This window comes from Pollicipes pollicipes, unplaced genomic scaffold (genome assembly GCF_011947565.3).
Source record: "Pollicipes pollicipes isolate AB1234 unplaced genomic scaffold, Ppol_2.1 Scaffold_3805;HRSCAF=4461_pilon_pilon_pilon, whole genome shotgun sequence".
In the NCBI taxonomy this organism is placed as follows: Eukaryota; Metazoa; Arthropoda; class Thecostraca; order Pollicipedomorpha; family Pollicipedidae; genus Pollicipes; species Pollicipes pollicipes.
In genome coordinates this window covers 129,141-141,438 of record NW_023596378.1, presented here as the reverse complement: position 1 = coordinate 141,438, position 12,298 = coordinate 129,141, and the positions used below count along the sequence as shown (strand labels likewise).

At 53.5% G+C, this 12,298-nt stretch overlaps 1 protein-coding gene across 1 annotated transcript; it reads right to left on the bottom strand.

Annotated features, from left to right (window-relative positions):
- Positions 1 to 252: 252 nt before the first annotated feature.
- Positions 253 to 11,423, bottom strand: LOC119093003 (carotenoid isomerooxygenase). The gene is made up of 10 exons (XM_037215897.1): positions 11,000 to 11,423; positions 9,941 to 10,052; positions 9,489 to 9,638; positions 8,606 to 8,750; positions 7,853 to 8,000; positions 7,295 to 7,503; positions 6,668 to 6,847; positions 5,915 to 6,196; positions 2,953 to 3,051; positions 253 to 1,241 (listed from the first exon to the last, which is right to left on the bottom strand). The coding sequence occupies exons 1-10, from the start codon at positions 11,421 to 11,423 to the stop codon at positions 1,053 to 1,055; spliced, it is 1,938 nt and encodes a 645-aa protein (XP_037071792.1). The 3' UTR covers positions 253 to 1,052.
- Positions 11,424 to 12,298: the final 875 nt, after the last annotated feature.

The window sequence follows — 12,298 nt, the reverse complement described above, 5'->3', positions numbered from 1 at the left end:
CAGCGTCCTCGGTGGCGGCCGCGGGCAGCTGGCGGACGCCGGCACGCCCGCGCCAGCCGCTGGCTGCCCGTCAGAGACCGGGACCAATACTCGGGGTCGGTCCGTACCGGCCCACCCGAACGTGCCCTTCATATGTTATCGAAATAAAATGTTTTTACGCTGAACGCTGTTTCATGTTGACAATCTGCTACTGCTAAGTTTTTTCATGTCAGGAACGACAAAACGTATCGAGGCTGATTATCATGGGGTATATTTACAAACATGTACAGATCGCGCAGTTTAGAAACAGATGTGGAAGCTAGAGAAATCGCCATAATCCCAAAACTATTGTATGCCCGTATAAAAAAGAACACGAGCACAGGTAGAACGCACTGCCGAAACCTTACGTTTTAAAAACGAAGCGCGGATTCCGGAACGTATATGATAGCCCCAGGGCTTTATGATAATGGAGAAACGATGAAGCGCTCGGCATGACCAGGCGCACAGTGCGAGCAGGCGCCCAGTATGCCGACCGAGCATCCAGTACGCCGACCAAGCGCCTAGTAGCGTCCAGTATGCCGACCGAGTACCCAGAACGCAGACCAAGCGCCCAGTAGCGTCCAGTATGCCGACCGAGCGTCCAGTATGCCGACCGAACGCCCAGTATACCGACCGAGCACCCAGTATGCCCACTAAGCGCTCAGTATTCCAACAGAGCGCCCAGTTCGCCAACCAAGCGCCCAGCGTGCCGAGCGCTATGCCATGGCGCACATGCAAAAATACTAAAGTTAAAACGCAGAAGATACACAGACACCTAACTTCAGCTTCTCACAAGAGACTAGCGTAACAGCAGACTCTTCTCGTGGTGGCGTCGGTTGATCTGCCTGATTTGTGACCCAGAGTTTCATATGCGAGCTCGTGAAGACCTGCCCTCCGCTGACAAGCCCTCACGAAACCCGGCGAAACCTTGCAATGCTTGCCAGAGGTCTTCAGTTTAATCCTGTTGTTGCCACGGATAGGATATAGGTTAATCGTGCGCAGTCAGCAGAGCGCGCAGCCCAGCTCAACCCGTCTTAGGTCGCGTCTGTCAGTCTGTCCTCCTTGAACCAGCCGTGCAGGCACTTGGGTACGGGCGCGTCTGCGGTGAACTGCGCACGTCCGAGCTCTTGCATAGTTCGGGCATCCAACACCAGGAGCGCCACCTGTCTGTCCCGGCCCCGAGCCCACAGCAGCGCCGAGAGCAGCACCCCGTCGTCTTCATCCTGGGGATAACAACACCCAATCATCCTCCAGTGACAGTGACGCCCCTCGCCCTCCAAAGGGCGGTAACACGCCATCATCGCCAGATGGCAGTGACACGCCGCCATCTCCAGATGGCAGTGACACGCTATCATCTCCAGAGGGTAGTGACACGCCATCATCATCCAGAGGGTAGTGACACGCCATCATCTCCTGAGAGCAGCGGCACGCCATCATCATCCAGAGGGTAGTGACACGCCATCATCTCCAGAGAGCAGCGGCACGCCATCATCATCCAGAGGGTAGTGACACGCCATCATCTCCTGAGAGCAGCGGCACGCCATCATCATCCAGAGGGTAGTGACACGCCATCATCCTCCTGAGCGCTGCGGCACGACATCATCCTCCTGAGCGCAGTGACACCTCGTCATCTTCAGAGGGCAGTGACACCCCATCATCTCCAGAAGGCACTGACACCCCACCACTCTTAAGTGACGCCCCGTTATCTTGCAGAGCGCAAGAGCACCCCGTCCTATCTATCTCGAGCACAGCAATATCCCGACATGATCATTTTGAAGACAGCGCTAGTCTGTTTATCAACATACTGAGGACGACAGCACACCATCCTCTTCCTGAGGACAACAGGAGGACATCATTCTCAGGATCTGAGAACCTATCATTCTCCTACTAACGATAACATTATCCCTTCGTTTTACAAAAATATTGTCAATCCAGCCCCCCTAAAAAACATCAAGTCTAGGTTATCGTCACGCCCAAACTGAGAACGGCGGTACCAGCCATCTGTCCCCTGAAAACGGCGCTACGTGTCGCTCTCACACGCAGCGTAACACGGCGTCACGTTTGGGAATGCGTAGCAGACGGGCGCGTCTGCGGTACACTACGCACGTCCGAGCTTCTGCACAGTCCAGGCAGTAGCCGATCTGTGTCGTGTGATCACGTGATCGCGTCCGACGGCAGCTGCTGCCATGTGGTCACACGGCAGCAGCCGATCAGTGTCATGTGATCACATGGCAGCAGCCAATCTGTAGCCTCAGTAACCTAGCGTAGCACTTGTACAGCTAGCCAGCAGAAGGCCCACATCTGGCCACTTGATCAAAACAAACCGGATATTCTATACCAAGTCCCGAGTTGTTTCTACAAAGATGTCATCCGCAAATCACGTTATACAGTTTCGGTCATCCTTCAATCCTTTCTGTCCTCTGACCACGTACTGGTTACGCTGGATGAGACACCCTTCCCCTGTTTACGTTGCATTGAGCACAACTTCCCAAAAGGGAGCATTATTTTGGCCTCCAATTGTGCCAGAGATGCGGAACAAATCACGGACGCGTTCTTTTGTCGCCAGGGAAAGCCAATGTCATACAGCCTTAAGGTTTTTCTTTTTGGAAACCTCGATAATTATTTGCAACCCCAACTTTGCGTAACTTTTCGTTGTCCGAAATCTTTTCCACCCTCCCTTGTTACACTTCCGTTACGAGAGAAGTTATAATTATGGCTGCAGTTATGCCTATATGCATTTGCACTGACCATACTCCAGGCCCGATATATAATGCTCAGCTGTTGCGAAGCTGGGCACCAAATTTCTACAAAGCACCGTGTTCAAAAACACCTATGTGCGACGTTTAAAGGCAAAAAGCCACATAAATAGATCACGGCGACTGGGCAAATTTGCGTTTAAGTTTGGCTGTCGTCCTCTGTTAAAAACTTTCTCACCACAGCGTCGGGGGTTGGGACGAAGATGGGCTCGCATGGATACACGTCCTCTTCACACCAGGTCAAGGCCTGATGGGTCACCGTGTCCACCTTAATCAGCTGCAACGACACGGTGGTTAGAAACCACAAGGCCATTTCGGGATGCATAGCGGGCGAGACGTGTGGAGGAATGCAGGGTCCACCGTGCGCCGAACAAAGTTAGAGTAACAAACGGACCACTGTGATGCAAGAGTTATTTCATTGTGACCGTTTGAATGGCTCCGTAGCGAGCGTATAGAGCTAAGCAACCGTACATCAGTGCCTTTGTACCTATACCCACACAGCGCGCAATATATTAATCAGCAGCGGTGTCTGAGCAGCGATACATCACTATCTTTAAAGACTTCTTTCTCACGGAGGTTCTTACCCGAGTTAGCTTAAAACACCAGTTCAAGTTGAACATAGCAACGATGGACAAATTTTGCCGTGCAATGTTGCACGGAAGCTGTTTGGGCACGAAAAAACACTATCTACCTGCCCCTACTATTATACTAAAGAAACGATGTGTGTGTGTGTGTGTGTGCGCGCGTGTGTGTGTGTGTGTGTGTGTGTGTGTGTGTGTGTGTGTGTGTGTGTGTGTGTGTGTGTGTGTGTCCGCGTGTGTGTATGTGTGTGTGTGTGTGTGGTGTGTGTGTGTGTGTGTGTGTGTGTGTGTGTGTGTGTGTGTGTGTGTGTCCGCCATTTCATTGGGATCATCTGGAAGCTAAACGGTGGGAATTTTTAAATGACATTTTCACACGGCCGAGGCCTGCTGGCAGAGCGTGTCTGAGTCGCGTCAAAACTGTGTATTTCGCAAACATGAGCGCGTGGTGAACGAAAATAGGACGCGCCGCAAAAATATATTTAGGTTTAACACGGGCAATGCCAATTTCGTCACGGCCGGCCGACGGCCCGATAAGTTCGTTTCCCGGAGCCATATCTCGGCCAAGAGTCGCAGCGTTATGAAATTTGCACAGCCAGATAGTGGAATGGATCATCGCAATGTGGTAAGTTTGTGGCGCCACGTGGTACGTTGCACGTGTACACGAGGTGAAAAGACTAAATCGCCGCTTTTGACAGATTTGTACGTTTTGAGTCACATCACGACACCCAGTGCGCATACAGGCGTGAATTTTGATTCCCAACATTCACAATTGAAGCGGCTACACTTTCGGTGCGCATCTCCAGTTTGTGCAGCACACATTTGCGCTGCCAATTGTAATACAAGTTGCAAGCGACCAAGTTTTTAAAATCGCCGCCGAATACAAGCAACTACCATCAAAACTATTTATCACTTAGCGTTGAAAACTATGTAAGCGTGTTGGCCGATTCATTCTTTACACACCACCCTTTTCTTGATCATATTTTCACAATAGTTTGCTTCGAAATGAGCCTAGATTAATGGGCTGCACGGCGGCCTTTTACTTCGTGACGGAACGACACTGTCCGGTGTCTCGGCCGACGCCAGAGGTTGCTTCCAGGTTAAACAGCCGTTTGATCAAGTGATTGGCTGCCATAATTAATTGCCTCCGACCAATTACGCCATCTCGCACCGATATTTTGACAACGGCGAGTCGGAGCAGCCCGGGAGTGGCACGGAAAGATGTGCCATGCGAAGATCTATGGTCGCACGTATCACGCAGCACGCGATCAAAGATAGATTAATGGGTTCATTCTTCCTCTCTTCGGTTAATGGGTTAACTCTCATCCAAGGTTTTACACGTACAAATCTCGGCACCCGGGAAACGGACACACCGGAGTGGCACGCTTCAATAAGGAGTGGAAGGAGTAAAATGGCAGTGATTGGTCACACGTGCTACGTGTCGTGGTGTCCTCGTGTTGGAACATTAATTTTGCTGTTTTTGAAGTGTCTACACTTTTTGCGATATCGCGGAACCCAGGGTACACAGCGACTCGAGAGTGTTATGCTTCGATGGGCAATCTAACGGGCAATCACGTGATGTAAGATGTGATATCGCACGTGGCGCGTCCCACGTCCACACTAGCTGGGAATATCCACTTTGCTGCTTTTGTCGGTTCTTACGTTTTACACCACATCTCCACACTGAGAGGGTGTAGTTACACGAGACAGCCATGCCGCGATAGGGAATGAAATGCCCTGGCGTGTGTTTACACGTGTATGTATGCACGGGTTACGTGTCGCCCCGGAAAGATCGAATTTCGTATTTTTGACAGGTTTTAAAGTTTTGTGACACATCGCAGCACCCAGGGCATGGAGCCACCGGGGAGGCACATGCATTGATAGGAATCGAACGGGCAATCACGTTGCATGCATTGTCATGCTGCATGTACTGCGTGTTGCATGTGCACGAGGCAGCAAGATAGATTTGGCCGTCACCGGTCATTTTTCACATTTTGCGCCACTTCTCGGCAACCAGAGCACCCAGAACCGTGATTTAAACTGGAAAAGATCGATACTTAATATTTCTGCCTTTTTCGTTGGCGCAGCGAAGCAAACGAACAAACACTTGTATAAGCTAAAACAGCTTCATACACGGCTTAAACTTTTTAGCCATTGGGTTGTGGTCAGGGCAACATTCTTCAATGCCAATACATTGCAAAAATGCAAACCAGCCACCGGTGCTGCGTTGGGTCGGTCGGGTCAGGTTGGGTCTGTTCGCTCATTCAAACAAAACTTCTCGAGCCATTCGTCAAAGCTTCGCAAGCCCTTCATGGCTCACTAGCAACGGGCATCGGCCGCTGCTCCTCAGATAACGTCGCAGCAAGCATTCAGCACTGAGGGCAGTGCTACCTTTAGTGCTGAATGCTGTGCTGTGCTCAAAGTGAGGATAGTGAACAGGGAAAGTCAATGCAGTCAATGACGAACTCGTCGCAGAAGACCAATGTACTGACCAGAAGGACACCCATCGTTCTGACCAGAAAGACACCCATCGTTCTGACCACAATGACATTGAACATTCACCTTCCCCGGATTGTCTCCGTCGACGTCGGACGAGATGGCGTAGAAGAAGCGATACTTCTTGCCGTTGACGCGGTCGTAGTGGATGCGGGGCGTCTCCGAGCCGAGGTCACACAGCAGCTCTGGGGTCAGCTGGACCGTGCCGCCGGGCAAGCGACGGGCGGAGGCCGCCGTGCCACGTAGGGTCACCAGGTCGGCGTCGCCCTCTCCCGGCTCCAGCGGCAATACGAACCGCGTCGGCCTGCCCCGGAACATGTCGGCGTAGTGGGGGTTGGCCTGTGCCGACTGCGACAGGGGAGCGAGGTTAGTGCGCCCGCGCGCGCCGGACGCCGTTGGAGGGTGTGTTGGAAGTTGAAGACTAGATCAACGCAACTTTTGATGCGTGGATACCTGCGAAGAATGTCGCCGCTAGCTACGTCGCAGGTATGAACCCTACCCTATGAATAAATACCCTGCCATATATATATATATATATATATATATATATATATATATATATATATATATATATATATACCCCATTTAATAAGACACTCTCGCGTCCCAAGAACTTGATATTTCTCAAGTCTTCCATTCTAATCCGTGTTTTCAGACGTTTCGTCCACGCATTCTAGCGAATCTTGACGGTGTTTTGTAATCTATTTTAACGACCCTATTGCATACCAACTTCGTTTCTCAATCGCAGCAGTTCTACTTTCGCACGTGTAGACGGTGACGAACAGGAAAATATGTTCAGGGTGATCAAAATCACCTCACCTTGAGTGCCTCGACATACATGCAGTCAAGCATTTCGGCGTCCTTGTAGGCGCACAGATCGACTATGAGATGACAGTCCTCTTCGTAAGCGTTGATTGTGTGCAGGAAGAACAGAGGGCTCGTCTGGTAAGCTATGTTCGTCGCAGTGTTCGTGTTGCGATCTATCACGATAAACCGAGTCTGTAAACCCGGAAATGAGAATTGTTAACACGACCCTGCATCTGTTCCTGCGACTATAGCGTGAACTCATGTACATGAAGCGACAGCCGAGCATGAACTCGGTGTGTGATACACCGCATCATCAACATGTTAATGCAAAGAATCGATCGAAAATGAATGGCCAATGCTTCCTTACACGAGACTGATCCGATGAATAGGCACTGCCACCTTGTTTAAACCTAACTATCAACCTCGCTTGGGTACCAGCTCGCCAAAGCTCGCCAGAGCTGTTGGATACCTTGGGGCAAGGATACGGAGAGGCTCCAAACAGCGCCAAACTTTCCATAGAATGCAACTCCGAGGAAGGCTGGAGGCTGCGTCCGTACCGCATCGGCTGCCCACAGGCCAGCGACGCCACCGCGGCCGAAGTGCGTTACAACTGGGGATGGGATGCCGATCAATCCCCACCGGCTCGTCGAACCAGCGGAGCGCCGACACCAGAGGCTGCTGCTGCAGCAGCGTCTTGCAGATCTCCACGGTGCTGACGGTCAACGGCTGCTCGATCAGCACAAAGTACCGCTCGGTGACGCTGAAGCTGTGCATGTAGGAGGGGTGCAGGCTCCAGCGAGCGCCGACCGAGGCCACCAGCTCCGCGCGTTCGAAGCAGCTCTCCGGGCCTGCCGACACCGGAGCAGTGCATAGTCTCGCGCAGCTCGGACGTGGGGTGCGTCCCAACGATACGCGCCTGACTGGACGAAAGGCAATTACCACATTTCATGTCAGCGTGGGTGGAACTGACATTATTTTTCCGCTTTTGAGCCTTCAGATTCGAAATCATCGTGGAACGTTTGCTGTGCTTGCCGTTTGCAAGGTGCTCCGTAATTTTCATAAAATCCTCACCGTTGTGATCCGGCTGGGTCAGTGTGAAGATACCTGACCTGCGACAAAGAAACCTGCGACACTACGGCAGCGTTGCACTCCCGAACCTGACCCCGCTGTGGAGACACGGCCGCTGTGGAGACCCACCCGTCTCGTCGCGCGGCGGGAACTTGACGATGCAGTAGGTGGGCCCGGTGAGGCCGACACTCTGGCCCAGGTTATACACCGTCCCGTCTGGGCAGACGTGAGGATGCGCAGAGTGGTTCACTATTTGCGCGTGCTTCATCAGATTCACCTGCGGCCGTGGAAAACGGCAGCCGCCGTGACGGAATCACAAGCATTCGTGACAGTCGTGGCATCCGTGACATCCGTGGCATTCGTGACATTCGTGACAGCAACGTCGAACTGCAAGGCTGAAAACAACAGCCAACAGGATCCAAGGCGTCAGCAAACAACTGGAAACACGAGCTCATATAGCTCAAGGCATCCACCGCGGTGACAAATTCGAGTTGTGTTGAAAGTTACTCATGGATACATTCCATAAGTCATTACAAACTTGTATTTTGACTCGAACCATGATTTGAATAGGCCGCTCACCAGCAACGTCAAGGAGAACAGAACATCATATTTTGAGCTCAAAGCATAGTTTTGAGACCCAACATGTTTTGTCCAGCGTTAGATGCGACAACCCCTCCCCCCCAAAAAAATCTGAAGCAACATCCCAAAGAAATAAATCCAACAATAATTGCTACAAATCAGAACGCCAATTTGTTGCAATGCCACAGAAACATGCCCGCACGGCATAAAACGTACCTTCACAAGTGTTCACAAGTTTATTTTACAACAACTAAAGTGAGAACACGTTAAATTGTTTGCGCGACTACGCACGCGCGTTCTTACGCGTTGTTTTGTTTCCAGAGTCTCCGGATCTATACGGAACAGATAGGGCGTCTCGGTGAGGGCGTAGAGCTCATCGCCGTACGGGTATATGCTGATCATGGCGTTGTCCGTCATCATCTCGTCTGTGCTGAACATGCTGCAGACCCTGTGGAAGTGTCGCCGACGGTTAACCGCGTTCCATACTTGCCGGATCACCAGGCGGCCGCCCATAGACCACCGTAAAAGTTATCAGCGCGATATCCCCGCTCCAGTAAACCGGTGGTCCACTGCCCTGGTCCCCAGAAGACAGCAGATGTTTACTTGTCGCGCCCATGTCACCTTGAGATAATCTATATTTTCCGGTCGCGGCATCCATGGGTTACTTGCCACTGAGCTCAGAAGCATGCAACGCTAAATATGGGGTTGGGGGCAGGTCCCGAACCGCTTCAGCGTCGACTGGCATGATAACCTGGCACAACTCTGACAACTGTGCAGTAGCGCAGCCTGGGGTCAGTGTGCGATGGTCTGCCCGGGACCGCGCGGTAGTCTGCCCCGGGATCACGCGGTAGTCTGCTCCGGGATCACGCCGAAGTCTGCTCCGGGATCACGCGGTAGTCTGCTCCGGGATCACGCGGTAGTCTGCTCCGGGATCACGCGGTAGTCTGCCCGGGACCACGCCGAAGTCTGCCCCGGGATCACGCCGCAGTCTACTCCGGGATCACGCCGTAGTCTGCTCCGGGGCGGTGCGGTAGTCTGCTCAGGGATCACGCGGTAATCGGGCTGGTGTGAGATCACGCCCCTGAGAGACACTCCAACTGAGGGCCTAACCTGGTCAGGAACGGTGTCCTGGCCCAAGTTTTGACCCGACTTCTGGAGGATGGTGTAGCCCCGGCTTTGACCTGACCTCTGGAAGATGGTCTGGCAGGGGTCGGGCACGGCCGCCAGAGTGCCGAACTCGGAGACAACGATCCGTCGCGCCGCCGTGTTTCGTTCATAGGTGCGCGACTTCAGGAAACGGTTCTGGTACGTCACGGTGCCGTTGGAGATGTGGAAGCTGCCGACACCGGTGTGGTTAACAGAAGACAGCAGTGGGTACTGTAAGCGTACCTTTTTCTGGCGTGACATAGTACTTCAGTGATAGCACTATGTACTCTAATCATATGGGGAAATACTTCACTGGATATACGTAATAGTTAAATTATGCTGCAAGAACGCATGACTCATGACGTGAAAATATTCTGGTGATATGCAAACAATTTACAGATGTCATATAAGAGTAAAAACAGGCTCTTGACCAGCAGCTCCAGTGCTTGGAGCCCAAATCCAAACGCGCTGCATCGGATCTACCGAGCTGACCGGTGCAGCAGAGCTGACGCGTCGAACAGGTGTTTGAACTCGTCATCTCCGACGTTGAGACGCCCGGGGCCATTGCGAAGCAGCGATCCCCGAATCCAGGACGGAATCGTTCCTGCAGACATCGAGCACGTCGGTGGCAAGGCCAGCCAGTGGCACGCGTCCCTCAACATCGACATGCGCAAGTCGGCATGCATCAGTACTGGTCGAACAAAGTAGAGAGTGTATACATTGGAGGGCAGTTACTGTCAATATTCTCGAGAAAACAGCTGTCGTCAGCGTGGAGCGTTGCCGTGCGATGTAACAGCGATGCGACGGCGATGCTCCCCGGAGCAATAATCATCAGCGACGAACCCCCCGTAGCAATGATCATCAGCGACGAACCCCCCGGAGCAATGATCATCAGCGACGAACCCCCCGGAGCAATGATCATCAGTGACGAGCTCCCCCGTAGCAATGATAATCAGCGACGAACCCCCCGGAGCAATGACCATCAGCGACGAACCCCCCGGAGCAGTGATCATCAGTGACGAGCTCCCCGAAGCAGGGATCATTAGTGACGATTCTCCCCAGAGCCGAGGCCGCTCAGCGATGATGTGTCCCCACACGCCGCCGCCGACAGCCGGCTGCGGGGCCGCTGCTCTGATATTGACCCGACGGTGGCCGCTCAGCTGACCTTGTTTTGGTCAGCTGACGCAGCGCCGGTCAAGGCGCCGCTCTCAGGGCCGTGGCCAAACTGAGGCCAGTCTCAGCAGCAACTAGCTCTAATTGAGTCGTCTTTATGAAGGATGGGTGTGAGGTTTACGAAGTGGGAATAATTCAACATTCAGTTATTTTCTCGGATGTTTTATCCTCAACACACCTGTATGTGCAATGTGGCAATCGAGTCATCAATGTTTCACATAACAGCAATGACCAATGAATGACCACGCAAGCATAATGATTATATTATGTGCCCCCCCCCCCCTCCCCCATCACGAACGACGTAATGCAGCATTCATGTGTTGTCACAGTGCCGTGCAGGGTCCCTGACCTCCCATGATGTCGTGCGGGGCCTCTGACCTGTCACAGTGCCGTGCAGGGGCTCGAGCTGCTCCTTATCGCAAGAGCGCATCCACACGGACAGGTCACAGTTGGGGTAGCAGCCAGGTGCGTCGAGCACCGGCGGCACGGCCGTCGCCTCGGCACCGCCGAACACCATCAGCAGCTCGAGCTGGACGCTGGAGCGGCGGCGGTCGGCTCGCCGGCACCCCGTCGGACGCAGACTGGGCCGACGCGCCGCCGGCGAGCCACCTGGCGTCCGGCTCAGGCATGGCGCGTGCTGCGGACTCTCCGGCGGTGAGAGAGTGAGCTGCGGGGTCTCCGGCGGTGAGAGGGTGAGCTCGAGCGGCGGCGAGGCGGCCCGGACCAAGCCGGCGCTGTAGCCGGGTGGCCAGAGGAAGGTGGCCAGCGCCTCCTTGTTGGCCTCCTCTAGGATCTTCAGCATGGTAGCAGACGCACAGCACCGGTGGTGACGCGACGCAGGTGCTGCCGGAGGCGAGTCTTTGGGAAGACTGCGGGAGATGTGGCTATTGACGTGAGTGGCAGGCTCTGGTCGTGACGCGCCACTGGCACCGCAGGATGGAAGCCTGTGGGAAGAGGGTGGGCGTGGCGATGTTCACGAGAGTGGCAAGCTCTGGTCGCGACGCACGACTGGCGGCAGCATGGAGAGAACTAAATCGCTCTGATGCCGGCCGAGATGCAGGGATAGTCCGGGGGTTAGCTCCTACACGGACCAGCCGGCGGGGGAAGCCGCTAACACGTGATACCAGCGGGCGGGGGAAGCCGCTAACACATGATACCAGCGGGCGGAGAAAGCCAAAACACGTGACACCGGCGAGCGGAGGAAGCCGCCAACACGTGATATCAGCGGGCGGAGGAAACCAAAGCACGTGATGCCGGCGAGCGGAGGAAGCTGATAACACGTGATACCGGTGGACGGAGGAAGCCGATAACACATGATACCGGCGGGCGGGGAAGTCGACAACACGGGCCATTTTGTCGCCGGCACGAAGTTAGACACACAGTTGGCGCTGGTCTGAAAAGCTTGGCACCGCACGCCGCCATCGAGGATTTCCAGCGTATCTTGACCTTCGTAAATCCAGATGTATCAGAGCAGTCATTTAAGTGGCTTTTGGCTAGGGCATGACAGGCGAAGACGTCATCCAACAGAACTTTGGGGGTGATGCTTTACCATATCCTTGTCTTGCTATTGTTGGCTTTCACCGCCCTTTGCTGCTTGCTGCTTCTAGACCTAGAGGTGACACTGATTTTATCATGATTTGTAGTCAACCGACCTCAGCCGACACCGAGTTCTGATTT

What these genes read in the sequence shown, in the direction of transcription:
- LOC119093003 (XM_037215897.1), bottom strand. Translation starts at nt 11,423, where the DNA reads ATGCTGAAGATCCTAGAGGAGGCCAACAAGGAGGCGCTGGCCACCTTC. An exon ending in CCCGCCGCGCGACGAGACGG is followed by an intron (nt 7,504 to 7,852) that starts GTGGGTCTCCAC and finishes CGGTGTCGGCAG; the next exon opens with GCCCGGAGAGCTGCTTCGAA. An exon ending in TGTATGTCGAGGCACTCAAG is followed by an intron (nt 6,197 to 6,667) that starts GTGAGGTGATTT and finishes CCCCTGTCGCAG; the next exon opens with TCGGCACAGGCCAACCCCCA.